Source organism: Chlorocebus sabaeus, chromosome 20, assembly GCF_047675955.1.
Source record: "Chlorocebus sabaeus isolate Y175 chromosome 20, mChlSab1.0.hap1, whole genome shotgun sequence".
In the NCBI taxonomy this organism is placed as follows: Eukaryota; Metazoa; Chordata; class Mammalia; order Primates; family Cercopithecidae; genus Chlorocebus; species Chlorocebus sabaeus.
In genome coordinates this window covers 101322952-101346484 of record NC_132923.1, presented here as the reverse complement: position 1 = coordinate 101346484, position 23533 = coordinate 101322952, and the positions used below count along the sequence as shown (strand labels likewise).

Sequence of the window (23533 nt, the reverse complement as noted above, 5' to 3'; positions counted from 1 at the left end):
GAAAGTCAATGGAGAGATAGCCCTGGATCCTCAGTGCTCTTTTAGCCGTCTGATCATCAGAAAGTTGAGACGGTAAGTTCTTCCCTAATGTCTAACCTCCATATTTGCTGCAACTGTTTTGGGACAATAACGCTGAAGGGACAAGAGGCACAGGTTTCTGCTTCAGAAAACTGTCAGTACCCTGTACCTCTCACTAACCTGCCCACTCTGTGTAAGGGGCTGAGGGCTGGAAAGATAGAGAAAACTGTCAGCTGCTGTTCTTCTATAGCCCTGATGGGTTCTCATCCTTGGTCAATTAAGACATCCAGCAACCAACATTAAAATCTTAATTTTCTCATTTAGATTCTAATCATAAATAACCTGAAGGAAAATGAAAGAGGGAGTATGCTTGGAAGTCATGGAACAATTTCTGGGTCTAACTACAGAGACATTCACTCAACCTCACCCTCCCCTCAACCATACACAGACATACACACACACACGCCTTCCCTCCTGGGCCCCCAGAACCTAATTTTTCATGTTTGGAAAACCCAGATGATTTTTGCCTAGGTCCATCTGGTTTTCCAAATAACCTGTCTTTTTGATAAATAACGTAAGTTAAATTAGACAAGACAAACAAACAGAAGGGTGGGCAGTCAGCCTTTTTCCTTCCCTCAGCCTCTGAGAAAAAGAGATGAGGGCTGAAAAACCCAAACCATGGCTCACTCCCAACCCTGCCCCAGCACTTTCTACCCCTTGGACTAGGCAATAATTCTCCAGCCTGGAGCTGGGAGCTGCCTCTTCAGCCCTACCTCTAGCCCACCAGCCATCAAGAATACCACGGACTATGGTTCTCTCTAAAATGAAGGGAAGGAACTCAGGTGTCCAGCCCCATAACTCCTTCCAATCACCCTTAGGCTGTAGCTACTTCAAACTCCCTTTTCCCATTATGAATCCCACCACAGGGAAGAACTAAATCAATAAATTGAAAATGAAAAAACCTTTAAGGTGAGAGGAGAGAGGACAAAAAGAGGGGATGGGAAGGATGTGGATGATACAGACCAAGACGATACAACTACTGGGGACAGAAACCAGGCACATTGGTCTCAAAAGGTAAAATCTGAGGTGACACCAGCCATACACAAGCCATGTCTATCTTCCCAGTTCACTGGAGAGTCCAAGCATACATGCAGGCCTCCATTTCTACTGCTATAACAAGTCTCAGCACATAGCTAGCCACCAGTGGTGGACTATGGAGCTTTGTTGGGGCTTGGCTTCTCCTTCCCACTCAGCTCTACCCATTCCTCAGCAGTAGGTTAGCCTGCATTAGTGCAGCCTCTGAAATATGCACATTCACTTCACATTAATTTTTACCTTTGATCCTAACCATACCCTGTGAGCTAAACCAAGTCATTTCACATGAGCTCCATTTTCCAGCTGAGGAAAAAAGTTGAGAATGACTTACCCAAAGTCATGATGCTTACAAGCTGCAGAAAGAGCAAGGACTAAAGCTCTCCACCTCTATTCTGTCCTACACTAGAAAGCTCCCCTGTATATAATTCAACTCCATGCTTTTCACCATTAGCTCTTCCAGGTCTCCCATGACTCACTGCTCAGAAAATTCACTGAATTATTTTATGTGCCAGGCATGGTGCTACCCAAAGCATACATTTTTCAACTAAACAGATATGGTCTGTTTTCACAGAGCTTACAGTCTAGCAGGGAAAGCAAGCCTCGACAAACACTAAGGTAACACATCATGATGATAGACCCAAAAGGAAACTTAAGGCTGTGTGAGGTGGCTCACAGCTGTAATCCCAGCACTTTGGGAGCCCAAGGTAGGTGGATCACTTGAGGTCAGAAGTTCGAGATCAGCCTGGTCAACGTGGCAAAACCCCGTATCTACTAAAAATACAAAAATTAGCTGGGCACTAAAAATACAAAAATTAGCCAGGTGTGGTGGCGCATACCTGTTACCCCAGCTACTTGGGAGGCTGAGGCAGGAGAATTGATTGCCCGGGAGGCTGAGGTTGCAGTGAGCCAAGATCACATCACTGCACTCTAGCCTGGGTAACAGAGTGAGAATCCGTATTTAAAAAAAAAAAAAAGGAAACTTAAACAGAGATAGCCTAATTAGAGAAAGGGGTGGTAATGGTCAGAGAAGGCTTCTCTGAAGAAGTTAGACTTAAGCTAACACCTTCCCCGTCTCTATCAAAAATATAAAAATTAGCCAGGCATGGTGGTATATGCCTGTAACCCCAGCTACTTGGGAGGCTGAGGCAGAATTGCTTGAACCAGGGAGACAGAGGTTGCAGTGAGCCGAGATCGTGCCACTGCACTCCAGCCTGGGCAACAGAGCGAGAATCCGTCTCAAAAAAAAAAAAAAAAGAAAAGAAAAGGAAACTTATACAAAGGTAACCTAATTAAGAAAGGGATGTTAATGGTCAGAGAAGGCTTCTCTGAGGAAATTAGGCTTAAGCTAACACACTGAAAATTATGCATCAGTCAGACAAAGAGGGAGGATGTAGAGGAGGGCATTCCAGGAAAAGAGGACACTTTAGATGCTCCTGAGGCTGCACGTCATGAGAAAGAAGAGTAGACAGGAGGTTGGGAGGCAGAGCTATATCATGTATTAGCCATGAGGAGTTTGAACTTTGAGTGCAGTGGAAGACATTAAAAGATTTTAAGTAGGGAAATATCATCTTCCAAATTATATTTATATAAAGGTCACCTCTGGCTGCTGTGCAGACTAGATGGAAGGGAAGCAAAAACAGAAGTGGGGAGGTCAGGAGGCTATAGTAGGACCCTGGAAAGAAATTATGGAATCTTGGACCAGGGTGCTGGCCATAGAGCTGGAATAAATGAGCTGATTCAAGATGCAGTTTGGAAGTAGAAATAACAGAACTTGGAGACTGTCTGATTACAGGATTAAGGAAGGGGTCGAGAATGCTCTTCAGGTTTCCAGTCTGAGTGACTGGATATATGGAGGTACCTTTTACTGAAATGGCAAATACAGGAGGAAGAGCAGGTTTTTAGAGAAAATCACATTTTCATGTTAAGTTTGAGATTTTTTTTTTTTTTTTTGAGATGGAGTTTCGCTCTTGTTGCCCAGGCTGGAGTGCAATGGTGCAATCTCGGCTCACTGCAACCTCCACCTCCCAGGTTCAAGCAATTCTCCTGCCCCAGCCTCCCAAGCAGCTGGAATTACAGGCATGCGCCACCATGCCCGGCTTATTTTGTATTTTTAGTAGAGACAGGGTTTCTCCATGTTGGTCAGGCTGGTCTCGAACTCCCAATCTGAAGTAATTTGCCTGCCTTGGCCTCCCAAAGTGCTGGGATGACAGGCATGAGCCACCGTGCCCGGCCAAGTTTGAGATATTTGAGAAACAATGGGCCTTTAAGAAGTGGCCTACAGGCTGGGCGCGGTGGCTCAAGTCTGTCATCCCAGCACTTTGGGAGGCCGAGATGGGCGGATCACAAGGTCAGGAGATCGAGACCATCCTGGCTAACACGGTGAAACCCCATCTCTACTAAAAAAACATACAAAAAACTAGACGGGAGAGGTGGCGGGCGCCTGTAGTCCCAGCTACTCGGGAGGCTGAGGCAGGAGAATGGCGTAAACCCGGGAGGCGGAGCTTGTAGTGAGCTGGGATCCGGCCACTGCACTCCAGCCTGGGCGACAGAGCGAGACTCCGTTTCAAAAAAAAAAAAAAAAAAAAAAAAAAGGTGGCCTACAAAATATGATATAATTGTGATAGTGGTAATTTCTTTCTTTCATTCTCAAAGGAGGTGAATTTCTTTTTTTCTGGGAGCTACTGGCAATTTCTTATGCTTACAGAGTGGCACTTGACATAATGCACTGACATACATTTTCCAACTGAAGCCCCCCAGCAACTCTGAGACAGCCATGACTTACTATCCTCATTTTATAGACAGAGGCTGTGAAAGGTGTAGTGTTATTTATTCAAACTGTGGTAGGCACCACTACATTCCAAACTGTGTGCCAGGCCATGAGTAGGATATAAGGGTAGAAGATACAATACCATCTCAAGGATGACATAATCAAATAGTATCATGGGAACACTCCTCCCAGAAATACTCTATCCTTAGGTGCACAAATCTCAGGACAGGATGCCCCAAGAGTGATTAGACATAACCCTAGGAGATAAAAACCAAAAACACCCCCTAAAAAGTCTTCCAGCCTGAGCATTAGAAACTCTCAAAGTGAGCAGAAGTTTGCAGAGAAGCAGTTGAGAAAATGAGGGATGCCAGAGATCTGAGCACCTTGTCTCTAGAGCTTTGGTGAATAAAATCTTATGGTTTATGGAAGAGACCCTAGTATGGCTGTGCAACTGTGAATTAATGAGATGAAATTAGAGACCTGTTTAAGGTTAATACCATGTATCCCTACTCAAGCGTATGGAACAAGGAAGAAACAAAAAGATTGACTGACACTGAGCATACCCTATCTCCCACACTCATGGGCTCTGATCCCTCCAAATATGTAATTTCCAAGCTAGTGGAGCTGAGTCCTCCTGCGAGCCATAGTGTCAGGTCCTGGGGCTTCAATTTCATTAAAACATAGCTGATACTGCTGGCTCAGTGCTTTGGGCAAAGGGCATAAGGGTCAGATCAAAACTGTCCATTTCAATGCTGTTACCAAGATCAAGGCTTAGCTTACTTTATAGCAGCTATCCTGGCATAAGGAAAAGTAACCCAGAGTTTAAGGCTCAAGTTTTCTTTCTCCAAAGAGGGCTTTCTCCCAGGAGCCTCAATCAGAAACTATTTTCTTTCTTTCTTTCTTTTTTTTTGAGAGGGAGTCTCACTCTGTTGCTCATGCTGGAGTAGAGTGGCGCGATCTCAGCTCACTGCAACCTCCACCTCACAGGTTCAAGCAATTCTCCTGTCTCAGCCTCCCAAGTAGCTGGGACTACAGGCGCCTACCACCACCACGCCTGGCTAATTTTTGTATTTTTAGTAGAGACGGGGTTTCACCTTGTTGGTCAGTCTGGTCTCCAACTCCTGACCTCAGGTGATCCAGCCACCTCGGCCTCCCAAAGTGCTGGGATTACAGATGTGAGCCACCATGCTGGGCCCAGAAACCATTTTCTCCCTGGATTTCTCAGGCACAAATTTTCTTTCTTTCCTTTCTTTCTTTCTTTCTCTTTCCTTTCTTTCTTTCCTTTCCTCCCTCCCTCCCTTTCCTTTTTTTTTTTTTTTATAGAGTCAGGGTTTCACCATGTTGCCCAGGCTGGTCTCGAACTCCTGAGTTTAAGCAATGCACCCACCTCAGTCTCCTAAAGTGCTGGGATTACCGGCGTGAGCCACCGCCACCTGGCTGAATTTTCTTATCCTCAGTTGTCAATTCCAATTGTCTTTTCCATCTCTCCCTAAAAGACATGTAGGGAAACAAGAGGGGAGAAATATCTAGCCTTCCTGCTCAGTTCTGTTTGGCCCAGCAAAGGCCACCTTGCCTTGGGCACTGTTTAGAGAGTTCAAAGAAAAAGGCAAAAATACTTATCTTGAACCCATGGATAAAATGAAGTACATACAAACTCAGTTAAAGAGAAAGGCCAATCAAAGCTGTAACAGGCTGGGCATGGTGGCTGAGCCTGTGACCCCAGCATTTTGGGAGGCCAAGGTGGGAGGATTACTTGAGGCCAGGAGCTCAAGATCAGCTGGGGCAACACAGCAAGACCCTGTCTCTACTAAAATAAAATAATTAACTGGGCATGGTGGCATGTGCCTGTAATGTGGCCCGGCTCTTCCAAAGGTTGAGGAAGGAGGATGCTGAAGCCCAGGAGTTCAAGGGTACAGTGAGTTATGATTGTGCCATTGCATTCTAACCTGGGCAACAGAATGAGACTGTCTCTAAAAATTTTTTTTTTTTTTTTAAAGAGTTATAATAGAAGGTACCATTTATGTAAACTCAATTATCCTCTTCACCTGAGCTGAACCCAAACCACTTGGTAAGTTAACTTGATCAATTCACTAGGACTGAGAAGCCAGTGAGGGGACAATTGCAGCAGCCTCTCATTTTAGACCCAGAGGGTTTCCCTGGGATGGAGATAACCTGAAAATGAAATGCTCTTCAAGGTTAGATAGGCACTGACCTAAGAATGAACATTGAAGCTGGACAGCAAATCTTCAAGGCATTAAGATTTATTGAAAAACTACATACATATTAAAACATCTTTATACACATTTCCCCCATTATAAGATTACAAATATACAAACATAAGTATTGTCAAAGTCAACATCTTGAGTATTAAAAAACTGGCTGGGTGCAGTGGCTCACACCTGTAATCCCAGCACTTTGGGAGGCTGAGACGGGTGGATCACCTCAGGTCAGGAGCTCAAGACCAGCCTGGCCAACATGGCGAAACCCCATCTCTACTGAAAATACACAAAATTAGCTGGGTGTGGTGGTGGACACCTGTAATCCCAGCTACTCAGGAGGCCAAGGCAGGAGAATTGCTGGAACCTGGGTAGCCTAGGAGACAGAGCCAGCCTATGTTGAAAAGAAAAGAAAAAGAAAAAGAAAAGAAAAGAGGAAAGAGGAAAGAAAAGAAAAACTGTAGAAAACCTACAACCTAATTGCATCGATTAAATTGGTGTTCCCATCTCCCAATAAAAAACTTGCACACTCTCTTCCACCTTCCCAAGTCCAGGTCCTGACACTGAAACCACAGTATTCACATGGAATGTTTTTTGAAAGCAGTATTGATGCTCAGTTCTGAGGGGAAAAACATTTGTCTAAAATTCTAAGAAGCTTGTGGTAGTTCAGGGCAAATGGAGAATGATGGCAATTCTCTTCAATAATATTTTTTAAAATTCCATGGTGGTCTTCTCTCAGAATTAGTAATGAAATACTGAAATGTCGATTGACTAGTGAGGGCAATGTATGTAAGCCAGGAGAATGCAATAAATAATGGTTATGTTTCTTCTTGTCAGACCCAGAAGGGAGGTCTTTGAACAACAGTGCTTCAAATTGAGAATTCAGTCCCAGGGAAGGTCTCTCTGCCTCATAGACTGTGGTGGACAAACACTGGATATAACGCTTTATCTTCATCCCCAAGCTCCAGAAAATTAGAGCCAGTCTTTCTGACTTGGGTACCAGTTTAAGTCCTTATTAAGCAGCAAAAATTAATTCAAAATTTGATGCTGGCTTGGGAAGAAGCATACAGGAAAATGAAAGGGGTAAGAATAACACAGCAGCCCATCTATTGGTTCCTAGGTCCTCTAATAAATCTTTCTTTTGGCCAGGCACAGTGTGGTTCATGCCTGTAATCTCAGCACTTTGGGAGGCTGAGGCAGCTGGATCACTTGAGGTCAGGAGTTCGAGACCAGCCTGGCCAACATGGTGAAACCCTGTCTCCACTAAAAATACAAAAATTAGCCGGGTGTGGTAGCATGCGCCTGTAGTCTCAGCTACTTGGGAGGCTGAGACAGGAGAATCACTTGAACCCGGGAGGCAGAGGCTGCCATGAGCCAAAATGCGCCACTGCATTCCAGACTAGGCAACAAAGTGAGACTGTCTCAAAAAAAAAAAAAAAAAAGAAAAGAAATCTTTCTTTCACTGAACCCTGGTCATCATGGTACACATATTATAGGTGTAAAGGAGTCATTGTGGAACTGATTTTCACTGTTTAATCTGTAATGTCACACTTTTCCCTACTCTTCCTCTTCCAACCACTTCTATCACAAAGAGATATTAACCCAGAAAGCTGCTAGGATAAAATGTCAAATGTTTAACAGAAGAAGTGAAACCTAACCCAAGGCCAGGTGCGGTGACTCATGCCTGTAATCCCAGCATTTTGCGGGGCCGAAGCGGGTGGATCATTTGAGGTCAGGAGTTCAAGACCAGCCTGGCCAACATAGTGAAACCCTGTCTCTACTAAAAATACAAAAACTAGCTGGGCATATCGGCACACGCCTGTAATGCCAGCTACTTGGGAGGCTGAGGCAGGAGAATCGCTTGAACCTGGGAGGCGGAGGTTGCGGTGAGCCGAGATCATGCCACTGCACTCCAGCCTGGGCAACAGAGTGAGACTCCATCTCAAAAAAAAACAAACCTCACCCAAGTATTCCATGAGTTGTTGATGTTGTAAATACTGCAGAACTGAGATCAGTGGCCAATCCAGGGAATAATACTAGGAAAAGAGATGTCCAGAGCTGTGCAGTAGAAAGAACAGGAATTTCTGTCTGCAATCTTATTGCATTGATTATGAAGGAAGGAAGGATCGTTGGCTTGAGTGTCAATTCCAACTTTCAGTGCTAGGAACTTCTCAAAGCAGTCTCAATGTAGATTTTGGCAACTTTGATGGTGTTAGCTCTCCAAGTATTTGAAGATGCTTCGCTTCAATCCTGAAGTGCTATCTTCTGTTTTGAGGCGCTTAGGTGAAGGAGAAGCCATGAAAGATGGACCCCTTCTCTTTACCTAGAGAGCAGAGGGAGTCAGAGCCAGCTTAAGACCTTCATACAAGTACTTACCTTCAATTAGCTCTCAAGCAACTCATAAATTGTGGATGATTAACAACAGAAAAAAAGAAAGATAAACTTTCTAGGCAAGTTTAAAAGTTGATTACCTACTAGGGGTAGCAATTCTCTTGTACCTTATCGGGGAGTGCAAAATTTCAACATTGCAGCATAAAGAGGTTAAGCCAGAATTTTTGTTTTTAAATGTAAATAAATAAATAAATTCTGGTTTGGGAAGCCACCATATTAGTTCTCAAATTCCATACCTGAGACTTAGACGATTCCTTTGCCGCCTCAGCCTTGACAGGAGAAAGTGTATGAAAGACAAAGTTTCTTGAATTTCGAGGAGCACTGGGGTTACGGTCAGAGAGAGAAGCCAGTTTCTGAAGCACAGCTTTGGGCTGGTTTAGCAGTGAGCCTGTCTTCACCTGAGGAAAGAAGAGTCATCTGGTATCACTAAAGAATGAAAAGTCTTTCCCTCCCTGCTTCCCCCTAGATATTGAGGGTACATATTCCTACCCTATTCAAATAGAAAAGAAATAGCAGACTCTTTGACATTAACTCTTTCCCTGCAGCCACCTCCTTCCTCCAATGACAGAGGCTATTCCCTAAGCTGGACCTGGGCGTTTATAACCTGTAGACTATGATGTCAGATTAACAAGGTTCCCAACCAACCTGTTGAGCACTTCCCGGTCTGATGGCTTCAAAAGGATTTCTGAGCAAAGACTTTGATTCCTGAATAACCATAGGGCGACTGGCTGGAAAGAAAAGACAGAGAGGCCTATTCTGGGAAAAGCTGATTAGAATTACTTTTAACTCTAAACAAGTTAAGAAATCTTATAACTAAATCAATATGCTAAAGCCATGGGAACTCTGTTCTATATAATGGTGACTTTGAAACTATAATAATTGGCTCCAAGAAGAGACACAACTAAGTTGAACAGTAATCATTTAAGAAAAACAGAAGTGGTAAGTGTATGGAATAGTGAAGAGCTTTTTGGAGTTAAATATTCCTGGATTCAAATCCCACCTCTAACACTTGGGTATACAATTCTGGGCAACTAAATAGAGAAAGCCAGAATTAACTACTCTGAGCCTTAGAATATAAAGTAAAACCAGCCACATATACTCACAAATACAGTCTCTACTGCCCAATAGTCTAAGGTCTAAGTACACGGTCTCCCACCACCTCTGAGAAACCTCTTTAAGACAGTATTAGACACAAGCTTATGATTAAGCTGCAATAGCTCCTGAAGGTTAGTCACCTCCAAAGCTCTACCACTAACAATCCAGGGGGCTAGACCCTAAGGAGAAACAAGAGCTCACCATTCTTCTGCAGTGCTTTGGCTGTAACTTTCTTGGCCAGTATCATAAACTGACTGTCCTCCCCAATTTCTTCTTCTTCAGCTGTAATTTTCCCCTGCTGTGCCTGAAAAAAAAATTATACAGCATTAAAAAAAGTCTATAGCCTTCCTAAATAGTATGGCCTGGATTGTGAATCTAGAGTTCCTGGGATATTTGTTTTCCTTTTTGCAGCCTTTGCTGCTTTAGACAAAAAAAATTAATCTTAGACAAACACGAAGAGAACTGTCCATGGTATAGCCTTCTCAAAACACAAAAGATAGCTCGAGGATTAAAAAAGATAGCAATATATTGCCTAAGATTTTGAAACTATCATGACAAGCTAAGTGACAGTCTCATAAACTAGGGTCAGAGTAGATGAACTCCTACCATGTCCCGAAGCCACTGCTCTCGTTCAATTCGCTCCTTCCTCCACCTGGCTTCTGACTCATCAAGCTGTTCTTCAGTCTGATCATCATCAGAGTCTCTGTGGAACAAGTCCATCTGGGAAGCATCATCTAAACAAAGAGTGAAGGTAATCAGCATTCGGCAGTCCTCACAGGAGAGGGTGCTTGGACAGACAAAAAATAAACCCTTATCATTTACTACATAATGATGTAAACTTTTCCCATCCTCTAACAGAAAACAACAGTTACAACTAGGTCTTCACATAGCCTGTTATAGTTTTGCTTGCCACTTGCCATCTGAAACTGGACAAATGTGAATTATAACTGTTTGCCTTTTTTTTTTTTTTTTTTTTTTGAGATGGAGTCTCGCTCTGTCACCCAGGCTGGAGTGCAATGGTGTGATCTCCACTCACTGCAACCTCTGTCTCCCGGGTTCATGCAATTCTCCTGCCTCAGCCTCCTGAGTAGCTGGGATTACAGGTGCATGCCATCACGTCTGGCTAATTTTTGTTACTTTTAGTAGAGGTGGGGTTTCACCATGTTTTTCAGGCTGGTCTTGAACTCCTGACCTTGTGATCTGCCCACCTCTGCCTTCCAAAGTGTTGGGATTACCGGCGTGAGCCACCACACCCAGCCCATAACTGATTGCATTTAAAGACAACAACCAGGATACCTATGTTTTTCCATCGAAACTTCCTCATTCGCCCAGGACCATCGCTGTGCAGATCCCCATCAGCAAGGTACCTCTCTTGGTATAAACGTAGCTGTCGCTTATCATCATCCAACATAGTTTTCCTGCAACAGAAGAAATAGGGTGCTCAAAACAAGGACCATTCTGGCTGGTTATAGGGCTTAAGACGTACCCTATTACTCAGAAGGGCTTGTTGGGATACTGACATGTGTATTTTCTTGATTTGACTCTGTAGTTCCTCATCAGAAGGAAGTACTTCATCAATTACGTCCTCTTCATATTCATCAATTTCTTCCCCATCATACTCATCTTCACTTCCCACATCACTTCCTGACACCTCTGCCTCATCCTCCAGGTACTTCCTCAACCTCCTAGAAAGCAATTTTGAGGATTAGAAAATGCAACAATGAATATACTCACAGAATATGAAAGCAGAGAAAAGCAGAACACAGAGCCACTTCTAATAATAATAAACATAATACATTTGATAATATTTAAATTTTTTTGGTAATAGTGTCCTACTTATGATGGTTTGACTTGATGATTTTTCAACTTTACGATGACATGAATGTGATACGCACTTAGTATGCTTCTCAATTTACGATGGAGTTACAGCTAGATAAGCTGAAAGTGCATTTTCAACTTAGGATGGATTAATCAGGATATAGCCCATTGTAAGATGTGGAGCATCTGTATTTAAAAGTTGATCACTTAATATGTCTTGTGTGCTAATAACTGTGCTTTACAGGCATTAACATATTATCTTAGGAATGGATACTATTATTCTCTTCATTTTACAGTTGAGGGAATTGAGCCTCTGAAAGATTAAATTTACCCAAGGTCACATAGCTAGAAGGTAGCAGAGCCTGGATTCAACTTAGATTGGGTGATTTGAAAGCCAGAAAACTCTTAATCTCTTCTACCTGTATTAGAATACCTGCTGGAAGGTTCAAACTATTTTGTTTTGCATTTGAGCACACCAGCTTTACTAGACAAACTAGAGATGGTGTGGTGTAGAAAGGTAATAAACTGGGACCTTCTTACAGCCTAACAAATCTTGACCCCCACATCAGAAGGAAGACTGAGGCTCAGAGCTCCTGGTAATCAAAACGACTACTAGTTACTTCTTTTGACTTCAGCTCCCCCAAGAACAAATCTGTTGTCACCCTGGATTCAAAATCATCTTGGTCCCATGTGGTCCAAAATGGCAGAAGTTTGGTGGCCTTCTAAAAACTGATTTTTATCAAAGACCTATACTGTATTTTTTTTTTTTTTTTTTTGAGATGAAGTCTTGCTCTGTCGCCCAGGCTGGAGTGCAGAGACGCCATCTCGACTCACTGCAACCTCCATCTTCTGGGTTCAAGCGATTCTCATGCCTCAACCTCCCAAGTAGCTGGGATTACAGGTGCGTGCCACCATGCCTGGCTAATTTTTGTTTTTTTAGTAGAGACAGGGTTTCACCATGTCGGCCAGGGTGGTCCTGAACTCCTGACCTCAGGTGATCTGTCCGCCTCAGCCTTCCAAAGTGCTGGGATTACAGGCGTGAGCCACCACGCCCAGCCTACACTGTATTTTCTTAAAGCTAAGTTGTTCTAAATCCTAGGGTTCCTGGAAAATTCCTTCAGGGGTCACTAGTCACTAAGTTTCCCAAACTTCCCACTTACTGTCTTTGAACAGTTCAACTTTCATCTGTTATTCTTTAAAAGATTTTATTTGAACAAAGAGCTCTGCAGATAAGAACCACTACCTTAGAAAAATCTATGGATGACCTAAAGCTGTATGAGAGTTAATTTGACAGGTGACAAATTAGAACCCAAAGTGAATCTTAACAGAATGAAATTATGGGATAAAAGCAACCATATAAATCTAATAGGGATCAATATGATGTCCTATATGTGAATTCCAAATCATTCACATATAATATTAAATACCTATAAGAATTGTCTTTATAAAACTTTTTAACATCATAGGAAAATGTTTCTGGATATGCTAATTAGAAAAAAATGCAAAATTATACACATAAAAAGATTGTACAAATCTCAACTATATAAAAATATATGCATAAAAAAGATTAAGAGGAACTAACTAACTTTCATTTATATCCTGGATGGTGGACATGGATAACTTTTTATTTATATCTCTCTGTATTCTTTTTTTTGGGGGGGTTGGGAGGGAATGGAGTTTCTCTCATTGCCCAGGCTGGAATGCAATGGCACAATATCAGTTCACTGCACCCTCCAACTCCCAGTTCAAGCGATTCTCCAGCCTTGCCTCCTGGGATTACAGGCACTGGCCACCACGCTTGGCTAATTTTGTATTTTTAGTAGAAATGGGTTCTCGCCATGTTGGCCAGGCTGGTCTCGAACTCTTGACCTCAGGTGATCCACCTGCCTCAGCTTCCCAAAGTGCTGAGATTATAGGCGTGGGCTACCGCACCCGGTTTGTATTCTTTTAAATATCCTAAAATAAATATTTTACTTTCATGACCAGAACAACATATCAAAAAAATAAGCTGGGCCGGCTGGGTGGGGTGGCTCACGCCTGTAATCCCAGCACTTTGGGAGGCCAAGGCAGGCAGATTGTGAGGTCAAGAGATCGAGACCATCCTGACCAACATAGTGAAACCCCGTCTCTACTAAATATACAAAAATTAGCTGGGTGTGGTGGCACGCGCCTATAGGCTCAGCTACTTGGGAGGCTGAGGCAGGAGAATCACTTGAACCCAGGAAGCGGAGGTTGCAGTGAGCCAAGATCATGCCACTGCTCTCCAGCCTGGAGAGCAAGACTCCGTCTCAAAAAAAAAAGGCTGGACCTGGTGGCTCATGCCTGTAATCCCAGACTTTGGGAAGCTGAGGCAGGAGGATCACTTGAGGCCAGGAGTTTAAGACCAGCCTGGGAACAAAGCAAGGCCCCATCTCTACAAAAAGTAAAAAGAATTAGCCAGGTGTGGTGGCACATGCCTGTAGTCCCAGCTACTTGGGAAGCTGAGGCAGGAGGATTTAAGTTAAAAAGTGTCAAACTGGCCGGGCGCGGTGGCTCACGCCTGTAATCCCAGCACTTTGGGAAGCTGAGACGGGCGGATCACGAGGTCAGAAGATCGAGACCATCCTGGCTAACACGGTGAAACCCCGTCTCTACTAAAAATACAAAAATTAGCCGGGCGCGGTGGCGGGCACCTGTAGTCCCAACTATGTAGGACGCTGAGGCAGGAGAATGGTGTGAATCTGGGAGGCGAAGCTTGCAGTGAGTGGAGATCGTGCCACTGCACTCCAGCCTGGGCAACAGAGCGAGACTCCATCTCAAAAAAAAAAAGTGGCAAACTATTAACTTGACTGTTAGGGGAGATTTTACCTAATCTAAGTTGAATCCAGCCTCTGCTACCTTCTAGCTATGTGATCTTGGGTAAATTTAGTCTTTCTGAGGCTCAGTTCCTTCAACTGTAAAATGAGAATAGTACTCACTCATATTTTTTTTTTGAGACGGAGTCTTGCTGTATTACCCAGGCTGGAGTGCAATGGGGCAATCTTAGCTCACTGTAACCTCCGCCTCCTGGATTCAAGCAATTCTCCTGCCTCAGCCTCCCAAGTAGCTGGCACTACAGGCGCCTGGAACCATACCTGGCTAATTTTTGTATTTTATTTTGTATTTTGTATTTTTAGTAGAGAGGGTTTCACCATGTTGGTCACGCTGGTCTCAAACTCCTGACCTCAAGTGATACGCCGGCCTTGGCCTCCCAAAGTTCTGGGATTACAGGCCTGAGCCACTGCACCCAGCATAAGATAATATGTTAATGACTGTAAAGCACAGTTATTAGCACACAGGACATATTAAGTGATCAACTTTTTTTTTTTTTTTTTTTTTGAGACAGAGTCTTGCTCTGTCACCCAGGCTGAAATACAGTGGTGCGATCTCGGCTCACTGCAACCTCCGCCTCCTGGGTTCAAGCAATTCTCTCTGCCTCAGCTTCCCGAGTAGCTGGGACTACAGGCGCCTGCCATCACATCTTGCTAATTTTTATATTTTTTAGTAGAGACAGGGTTTCACCATGTTGGCCAGGCTGGTCTTGAACTGCTGACCTCAGGTGATCCGCCTGCCTCAGCCTCCCAAAGTGCTGGGATTACAGGTGCAAGCCACCATGCCTGGCCTAGTGACCAACTTTTAAATACACCTGAAGGAATGGACATATTAATAACACCTACATTTGCCTTTTCAACTTCTCAGATCGATTCAGGAGTTCTTCTTCATCATCATCTTCATGGTCTTCCAGTGCCAGGTCTTCATTACCAGAGTCACTGTGTTCATCCTACAAAATCAGCATCATATCCAAATTAAGCAGAATAAAATGTGTCCTCCATGAAAAAAGGATTTATAAACATCTGCCCAAACACCTCACTCTATGAAATTGTTTCTGATAAGATGCCAAATTTAGAATTCTCAAGAACTGAGAGGAAAAAAACACTTGAGGGCAGCAATACGTGGAGTTCAGTTATGATTACTTTGTTCCCTTCATACTCACCTCATCAGTATCAAACTCATTATCATTTGAGACAAGCCGGAAGTCTCCAAATTCCTCCTCCTCGTCTTCCTCTTCCCTAAAATGTAAATCAATGAATCAATAAATAAGTTGTTGAAAGCAAACTACAAGTAGTCAGCCAAGTTAGGAATTAAAAAAAGTTTTGTGTAATTTTTTTTTTTTTTTCTCTGAGACAGTCTTGGTCTCTTACACCACCTGGAGTACACTGGCACCATCTCAGCTCACTGTAACCTCCACCTCCAGGGCTCAAGTGATCCTCCCACATCAGCCTCCTGAGTAGCTGGGACTAGAGGTACAAAGCCACCATGCTCAGCTAATTTTTGTATTTTCTGTAGAGACAGATTTCACCATGTTGCTCAGGTTCTTCTTGAATTCTGGGCTCAAGCAATCTGCTCGCCTTGGGCTCCCAAAGTACTGGGATTCTAGGTATGAGACACCTCACCTGGCCAAATTTAAAACTTCTATTATCACCAAAAATCTCTTCAAGAAACAGGAAGAAAATTTTTTTAATTTTCAATTGTGGTAAAATACACATAATATAAAATTTGCCTTTTTAACGATCTTTCTATAATTCAGTAGTATTAAGTACATTCATATTGTTAAGCAATCTCCAGAACTCTTTTTCGGCTTGCAAAACTAAAACTGTATACCCATTAAACTCTCCATTTCCCCATAACCTCAGTCTGTGGCAACCACCATTCTACCTTCTGTCTCTATGCATTTGACTGCTCTAAGTACCTCATGTAAGTGGACTCATACAGTATTTGTCTTTTGGTGACTGGCTTATTTCTTTTAGCATAACATCCTAAGGTTCATCCATGTTGTAGCAAGTGTCAGAACTTCCTTTTCTTTGAGACAGGGTCTTGCTCTGATGCCCAGAGTGCCGTGGCACAATCATGTTATAGGGATGGGGTTTTGCCATATTATCCAGGCTGCTCTCAAACTCCTAAGCTCAAGTGATACACCCACCTCAGCCTCCCAAAGTGTTGGGATTACAGGTGTGAGCCACCATGCCCAGCCAGCATTTCCATTTTAAGGCTGAATATTCCATTGCATATATATATACCGCATTTTGTTTACCCATTCATCTGTCAATAAACATAGGTTGCTTTCATGTTTTGACTACTTACTATGAATAATGCTGCTTTGAACATGGGGGTGCAAATATCTGTTCAAGTCCTGCTTTCACTTTTTTGGGGTATAGACTAAGAAGTGAAATTGCTGGATCATATGGTCATTCTATTTTTATTTTATTTATTTATTTATTTATTTAGAGACACAGTTTTGCTCTTATTATCTAGGTTGGAGTGCAATGGCATGACCTTGGCTCACTACAACCTCTGCCTCCTGGGTTCAAGCAATTCTCTTGCTTCAGCCTCCCAAGTAGCTGGGATTACAGGCATGTGCCACCATGCCCAGCTAATTTTTTGTATTTAGTAGAGACAGGGTTTCACCACGTTGGTCAGGCTGGTCTCAAACTCCTGACCTCAGGTGATCCACCGCACCTGGCCTCTATTTTTAATTTTTGAGAAGCCATCATACTTTCCCTAGCAGCTGCACTATTTTACATTCTCACCAATAGTACACAAGGTTTCCAATTTCTCCACATTCTCACTAACACTCTTTAGGTTTTTTGATAAAAGTCATCTTAATGGGTGTCTCACTGTGGTTTTAATTGGCATTTCCCTATTAATGATATTAAATATCTTTCATATTCTTGCCTTTTTTACCCTGTTCTCCACCAAAGCATTATAATTTGCTTACTAGGCATATATGAGACTCAAATCCACTGCAAGATTCTCAGAAAAGGTGCAAAGCCCTTAAGATGATCAGTTATTTTGATTTTATCAAAAGGCCAGGCCTTCCCAAGTTCCCAGCAATCTGAGACTTACTTGTCTGTTGGAAAAGAGCCTGAGCAAAGAGCAAGTGCTTCTTCCATTGGATCACCCATGCTGCTCTCCTTCTCCTGCTTATTTAACTCTGATGAGGCCGGAGTGGAGGCATCTACATCACAACAAGGAAAAAATGTGTCACCAAGGAATGATAGCTTTATACTCTTTTCCCAGCCATCTAAAGTCATGCCAGCTCGATACAGTTCTAAGGTAAGCTTGCCAAGAAGAACCTACCATCTATTCATTCAACAAATCCTTATTTAGTGCTTACTATGTGCCATATGTGCCAGGCCACCAGGGATACAGTAATGAACAAACCACTATCCCAGATCTCATAGAGCTTATGTTCAGTATAGCAGTTGTGTGCGTTGGGGGCAGGGGACAGGAAGTAAGTTAACATTTATGTGAAATTTATTATACATCAGACACTGTTCTAAACTTTGTACATACATTAATCATAAATGATATATCATATGGGCAAAGCTAAAGCAGTCTTTTTTTTCTGAGACAGAGTCTCTCTCTTTTGCCCAGGCTGGAGTGCAGTGGCACGATCTCAGCTCACTGTAACCTCCGCCTCTGGGGTTCAAGCAATTCTTCTGTCTCAGCCTCCCAAGTAGCTGGGATTACAGGCACGGGCCACCGCGCCCAGATAATTTTTTGTATTTTAGTAGAGACAGGGTTTCACCTTGCTACCCAGGCTGGTTGCAAACTCCTGAGTTCAGGCAATCCACCTGCCTTGGCCTCCCAAAGTGCTGGGATTACAGGCATGAGCCACCGTGTGTGGCCTAAAGTATTCTTAAGTTGATACTTTACCACTCTAAGAAAGTAAAATTTCTAAATGTCAGGGCACTAAGCAGTGAATTCAATTTATATAGATTCCATCACAGTCCTGTTTTCTGTGAACTTTTCACCTGAGGTTAAGGGACTTCTTTCTTTCTTTTTTTCTATTTTTAGGCAGGGTCTCTGCCACCCAGGCTGGAGTACAGTGGTGTGATCTCAGCTCACTGCAGCCTTCACCTCCCAGGCTCAAGAGATCCTCCTAAGTAGCTAGGACCACAGGCACGTGTCACCATGTGTAGCTAATTTTTTTTTTTTTTCCATAGAGATGGGGAGTTGCCATGTTGCCCAGGCTGGTCTCAAACTTCTGAGCTCAAGCGATCCATCCAACTCAGCCTCCCAAAGTTCTAGGATTACAGGCATGAGCCACCCCACCCGCATAGGGAATTCTTTTCAAGGACACTGATACTTGGGTGTGGTAAGCCTGATGCTCTCTGTTGGATATTTACCCTGAGAAATGAATTTTCCTGAACAAAGGTTCAGAAGTTCCTCCATGTTCTCTTTCTTGTCACTCTTCCTGGGTAGATGTTTTTCAGTCTGAGATGTAAACTTTCCAGTACACAAATCCAACAGCTCATCCATGTTGGCATCCATGGCATTCTCATCCATACTGGCCAATGGCAATCGAGTCTTCAAAGCTTGGTACTGATCCCTGTGGTTTCTAACATTTAAGAACCTAAGAGCCAATGAGCACAACGAATAGTGTAAAAAATTCCTCAGAGAAATGGCAAAGTAGGGGGTGAAAAACCTCTGAATTCATTTCCAACACCAGTTAAAAGCTGAATCTCAAACCAGAAAGCAAAAGATTCAAACTTTAGGCTTGTGTTAATCTAAAGAGGGAGGGAAAAGTTTTGTGAAAGAATAAAATGTCACTCAGAAGGTAAAGTGTAAAGGATAACTTTTAGCTTCAGATGATGTTAGAGCAGGGCTTGGCATTATGTCCTGTAATGTGCCACCAGTCTGTGAATTCTCAGCCTTACCCAACAATAATAACATAGTAGGATGGATACAGGGAAATTTGATGACCTTACAATACAAGATCTATGCATTTCAAGTAAGACAGAAATTGAAGGACCAGAATGTTAGCAAGAGCTATTTATGTTTATTTTCTGGACAGACTTTGTTCAAACTTATAGAATGTAATACTAATGGTCTGTACACCTTCTCTTTCTCAGAAGAGAAAGCACAGATGGAGTGACAGAAGCTTACTTATTTTTAAACAAAATTAAGCAGTACCCAGAACCATTCCCACCCACAGAAACACAAAACTACCTACCCATCTGCATCCAACAGTTGGCTCTGAGTGTCATCTTCTAAACAGAACTGGAAGTCTCCTGCTCCTAGGAAAAGTGTCTTAGGCTCTGGGGAGGCGTTATACAGATCCTGGGAATCCTCTATGGGAAGTGAAGGCTCAGACAGTTTCCCTGAACTCTGGCACCCAAACAAAAACAAACAATAACAAAACATTTTACAAGTGTCATTCATTGTCATGACAACAACAGAAGTTGCTCTTTGCAATATTTAAGCTACTCTCAGGAAACTGCAATTGAGGAGGACAATACACAGCAATGAGAAGCATAAAGAAAAATACCTCCAGGAAAGTAAGAATACTGGATGAAGCTTGTTTTTAATACACAAAGGGGGTGGATTTTTTAAACTGAACACACATAAGCTCAGTACCAAAGTGGTGGGAGTTGGTTGGCTGGGACAAACTTTATTTAGCAATGTGGGAAGCAAAGAGAGGAGGAGATTAGAAAAACCATTACCATCTTACCTTAGAAGCTGAGCTGACCAAACTGCCTCGAAATAGCCCAGGGGAAGGAGATCTGAATCCTCCTGCTGTAGGCAAAAAACTGGTCCCACGGCCTGTTTGTCTGTTGCAAGGCTGATAGGATGGAATCGTGGAGCCAATCAGCTCAAAGCTGCTATTGTGGCTGCTCTCCTTCGTTAGCAATGAACATGAATCATCCTCATCTAAAGAAAGAGAAACACCTTTTAAGTTCATGATTACAGAAATAAGGTGGATTTGTTTAGGAAAAAGAGTTGAGGATGAAACTGTCAGATAAAATTCATAGGCAAACCCCTCAAGTTATATGTTCCAAAACATTAAGTTAAAGGTAAATTACAGTACTAAGATAGCATTATATAATCAGGGCTTATTACTCTGAGCTAAGTGACACTTGAAAGTTCTTTTTTTTTTTTGAGATGGAGTCTCGCTCTGTCGCCCCAGCTGGAGTGCAGTGGCGCAAATTCAGCTCACTGCAACCTCTGCCTCCTGGGTTCAAGCGATTCTCCTGCCTCAGCCTCCCAAGTAGCTGGGACTACAGGCGCATGCCACCACACCCAGGTAATTTTTTGTATTTTTAGTAGAGACAGGGTTTCACCATGTTAGCCAGGCTGGTCTCGATCTCCTGACCTCATGATCCGCCTGCCTCGGCCTCCCAAAGTGCTGGGATTACAGGCGTGAGCCACTGCGTCCAGCAGAAAGTTCTCTTCTTTCTCTTATCCTTCCTAATGCCTATGATCACACTCTTCATTATCCAATTAATTATTATTATTATTTTTTTTTTTTTTGAGACGGAGTCTCGCTATTGCCCAGGTTGGAGTGCAGTGGCGCGATCTCGTATCACTGCAAGCTCTGCCTCCTGGGTTCACGCCATTCTCCTGGCTCAGTCTCCCAAGTAGCTGGGAACTACAGGTGCCTACCACCATGCCCGGCTAATTTTTTGTATTTTTAGTAGAGATGGGGTTTCACCGTGTTAGCCAGGATGGTCTCAATCTCCTGACCTCGTGATCCGCCCACCTCAGCCTCCCAAAGTGCTGAGATTACAGGCATGAGCCACCGCGCCCAGCCTATCCAATCAATTATACCTCTTCCTTTGATCTACATATAGAAATATTTCATTGCTCACTCAATCAACACACATTCACTAAGGCCATTATGTGCCACGGTCTACTATAAATAAACTGCAAGTAAGTTTTCAAAAAAATAGACCAAGAAAAATATTCTAATTCATAAACCCCTTTCATTGCCACATATGAAACTGGGAAGTGACCAGATTTTAAAAAATGGGAACTTACAGTACTGCAGTCCTTAAATATCAAAGCTGAGGGACAAAAGAAATGTCAAGTTCTGCACAAGAATCACTACTTACCCAGTTTGCTAGGCTGTTTGCCTGAGTTTTCATCTGTTTCTGATTTTTCTTCAATAGGAAAGTAACTGTAAAATAAGAAAGTAAATTGGTTCAGTATCTGTTCCTAGTTTTTACAGGAGGGGCAAATCCAAGGCAATTTTAAATTTTCTTAGAGAGAATCACTTACCCCATCTTGGAAGAGCTGTCCTTAAACAGAAGTAAAGTAGAATCTGATGAGAGAGACTTGGGAACAGAGAGGAAGCCAACTGCCTTGCCAATTTCACTACTGCCATCATTATTTTCTTTATCCATTTCTTTTTCATCTTTGGTTTCTATTTCTTCACTACTAAGAAGGAATTCTGCAGTCTTTACCAATCATGCCACCACAAAACAAAATAATACAAGTCAAAAACTTTAAAAGCAAATACAATGTTAGCTTGAAATATGGCTGATTGGTTACTGATAACATCTTAAATTCAAAAAGGCAAACTTGAAGGAAGTTCCATATGACCATTATCAACATAATTTTCCCTGACACTTCTAGAACTTTTTTGTATTTTTTTAATCCTTTACCCTCCCAAAATTGCTAAGATTATAAAGGACGACTGGATTATCATTTTACTGAGGCAATAAGAGGTTAATTAATCAGTCTAAGATTGCAGGATGACTACTGATCTCAAACCAAGCACAGACTGAGACAGTCTGTATAGCTCAGCCATTGTTTTCTTTCTCCTTTACCCAAAACTAAATATTAACTCAAGTTTCTGGGCATGGTGGCTCATGCCTGTAATCCCAGCACCTTGGGAGGCCACAATGATGGGAGGATCACTTGAAGCCAGGAGTTCGAGACCAGTCTGGTCAACATAGTGAGACCCTCATCTCAAAAAACTTTAAATAAATAAAATAAAATAAGTGATCTCAGCATACAAAAAGGAAAGCTTTTTTCTTTTCTTTTTTTGAGATGGAGTCTCACTCTGTCACTCAGGCTAGAGTATAGTGGCGCAATCTTGGCTCACTGCAACCTCCACTGCCCGAGTTCAAGCAATTCTCCTGCCTGAGTAGCTGGGATTACAGGTGTGCCACCACACACAGCTAATCTTTGTATTCTTAGTAGGGATGGATTTTTACAATGTTGGCTAGGCTGTTCTCAAACTCCTGACCTCAGGTGATCCGCCCACCTCAGCCTCCCAAAGTGCTAGGATTACAGACATGAGCCACCCTGCCCAGCCCAAAAAGGAAAGCTTTTTAATACTTAACAATCGTATCATCACCTGTTTTCCCTAGGCAGAAGACAATACTACGGAACAAGGGCAAGAGGCCCCTCTACAAATGCCTTCTTCAACAAAAAATGAAAATAACTCAGAAAGGCCTCTGCCTCCCTGAGAATTTACTCCAGACCTTGATCTAGCCAAGGTTAGGACTGCTTTTTAATCTGATAGAGAAACCTAAATAAACAACAAACATAAAATTTCCTACAAATACAAAGCCATTTTTAATATTAGCATTATTATATTAAAATATATAAACAAACAGGTGGAAGCCCAGGCAATGGTATTCTGTCAGTACCACTGAATATCTGTATTCAGATACATAATGATGATCTACGGATATTTAATGGTACTGACAGAACTGAAGATACTAAGATTTAGGGATATGTGGGGTAGTTACCCTTACCATGCCCTTAAAACCTCTTATACAATTGAACATGCTTATTATATACTCTTATATAAGTCTGACTTTTTCTCTCATATTCACCATGACAAGGTAACAAAACAACATAATTGCCAGAAACCTCCTGATTTCCATCTTCTTCCTCTACCTCTTCTTTTTCCTCCTCTTCCTCCAGTTCTTCCTCTTCTTCCTCTTCCTTCACTACCTCCTCTTCTCCATCTTCCTCAGACTCATCTGTCATTTCTTCCTCTTCGTCCTCCTCTTCCTCAAATCCATCTTCATTATCTAATTTAAACAGTGCTTGGCGCTTCTGGCGCTCCTCAAACCTTCGGAGTTTCATTGCCTCTTGCAGTTTAGCTTTTAGCACCTGAAGCTTTTCACCTGAACAGAAATATGTAGAAATGCTTTAGACATAATACAACAATTAGGTATGCATTTTAGGTAACTCCAGAAGTATTCTAGTCATATCCCAAAAGGAAAATCTGAGGCTCTAGTATTTCTGGGCCTTTTTGTTATTTGAACACAAGAGTATTATTATTAATTGAAGTATCGAAGAGAATTTCTGCACC

The 23533-nt window shown here is 42.5% G+C and overlaps 1 protein-coding gene across 2 annotated transcripts in view; it reads right to left on the bottom strand.

Annotated features, from left to right (window-relative positions):
- Positions 1 to 6125: 6125 nt before the first annotated feature.
- The window catches only part of CLSPN (claspin), a 37462-nt gene continuing 20054 nt past the window's right edge, over positions 6126 to 23533 (bottom strand). The window contains exons 10-25 of one of the 2 annotated variants that reach the window (XM_007979433.3): positions 23086 to 23345; positions 21481 to 21659; positions 21315 to 21379; positions 19934 to 20133; positions 19436 to 19590; positions 18609 to 18835; positions 17323 to 17434; positions 15413 to 15488; positions 15096 to 15199; positions 11103 to 11267; positions 10879 to 11000; positions 10189 to 10316; positions 9784 to 9886; positions 9133 to 9215; positions 8724 to 8885; positions 6126 to 8419 (exon numbers count right to left, since the gene is read on the bottom strand). In XM_007979433.3, coding sequence (XP_007977624.3) covers positions 8309 to 8419; positions 8724 to 8885; positions 9133 to 9215; positions 9784 to 9886; positions 10189 to 10316; positions 10879 to 11000; positions 11103 to 11267; positions 15096 to 15199; positions 15413 to 15488; positions 17323 to 17434; positions 18609 to 18835; positions 19436 to 19590; positions 19934 to 20133; positions 21315 to 21379; positions 21481 to 21659; positions 23086 to 23345 — 2252 coding nt within the window. In that variant the 3' untranslated portion in view covers positions 6126 to 8308. The remainder of the gene's footprint in view (positions 8420 to 8723; positions 8886 to 9132; positions 9216 to 9783; positions 9887 to 10188; positions 10317 to 10878; positions 11001 to 11102; positions 11268 to 15095; positions 15200 to 15412; positions 15489 to 17322; positions 17435 to 18608; positions 18836 to 19435; positions 19591 to 19933; positions 20134 to 21314; positions 21380 to 21480; positions 21660 to 23085; positions 23346 to 23533) is intronic. The other variant, XM_007979434.3, reaches the window with a different exon arrangement.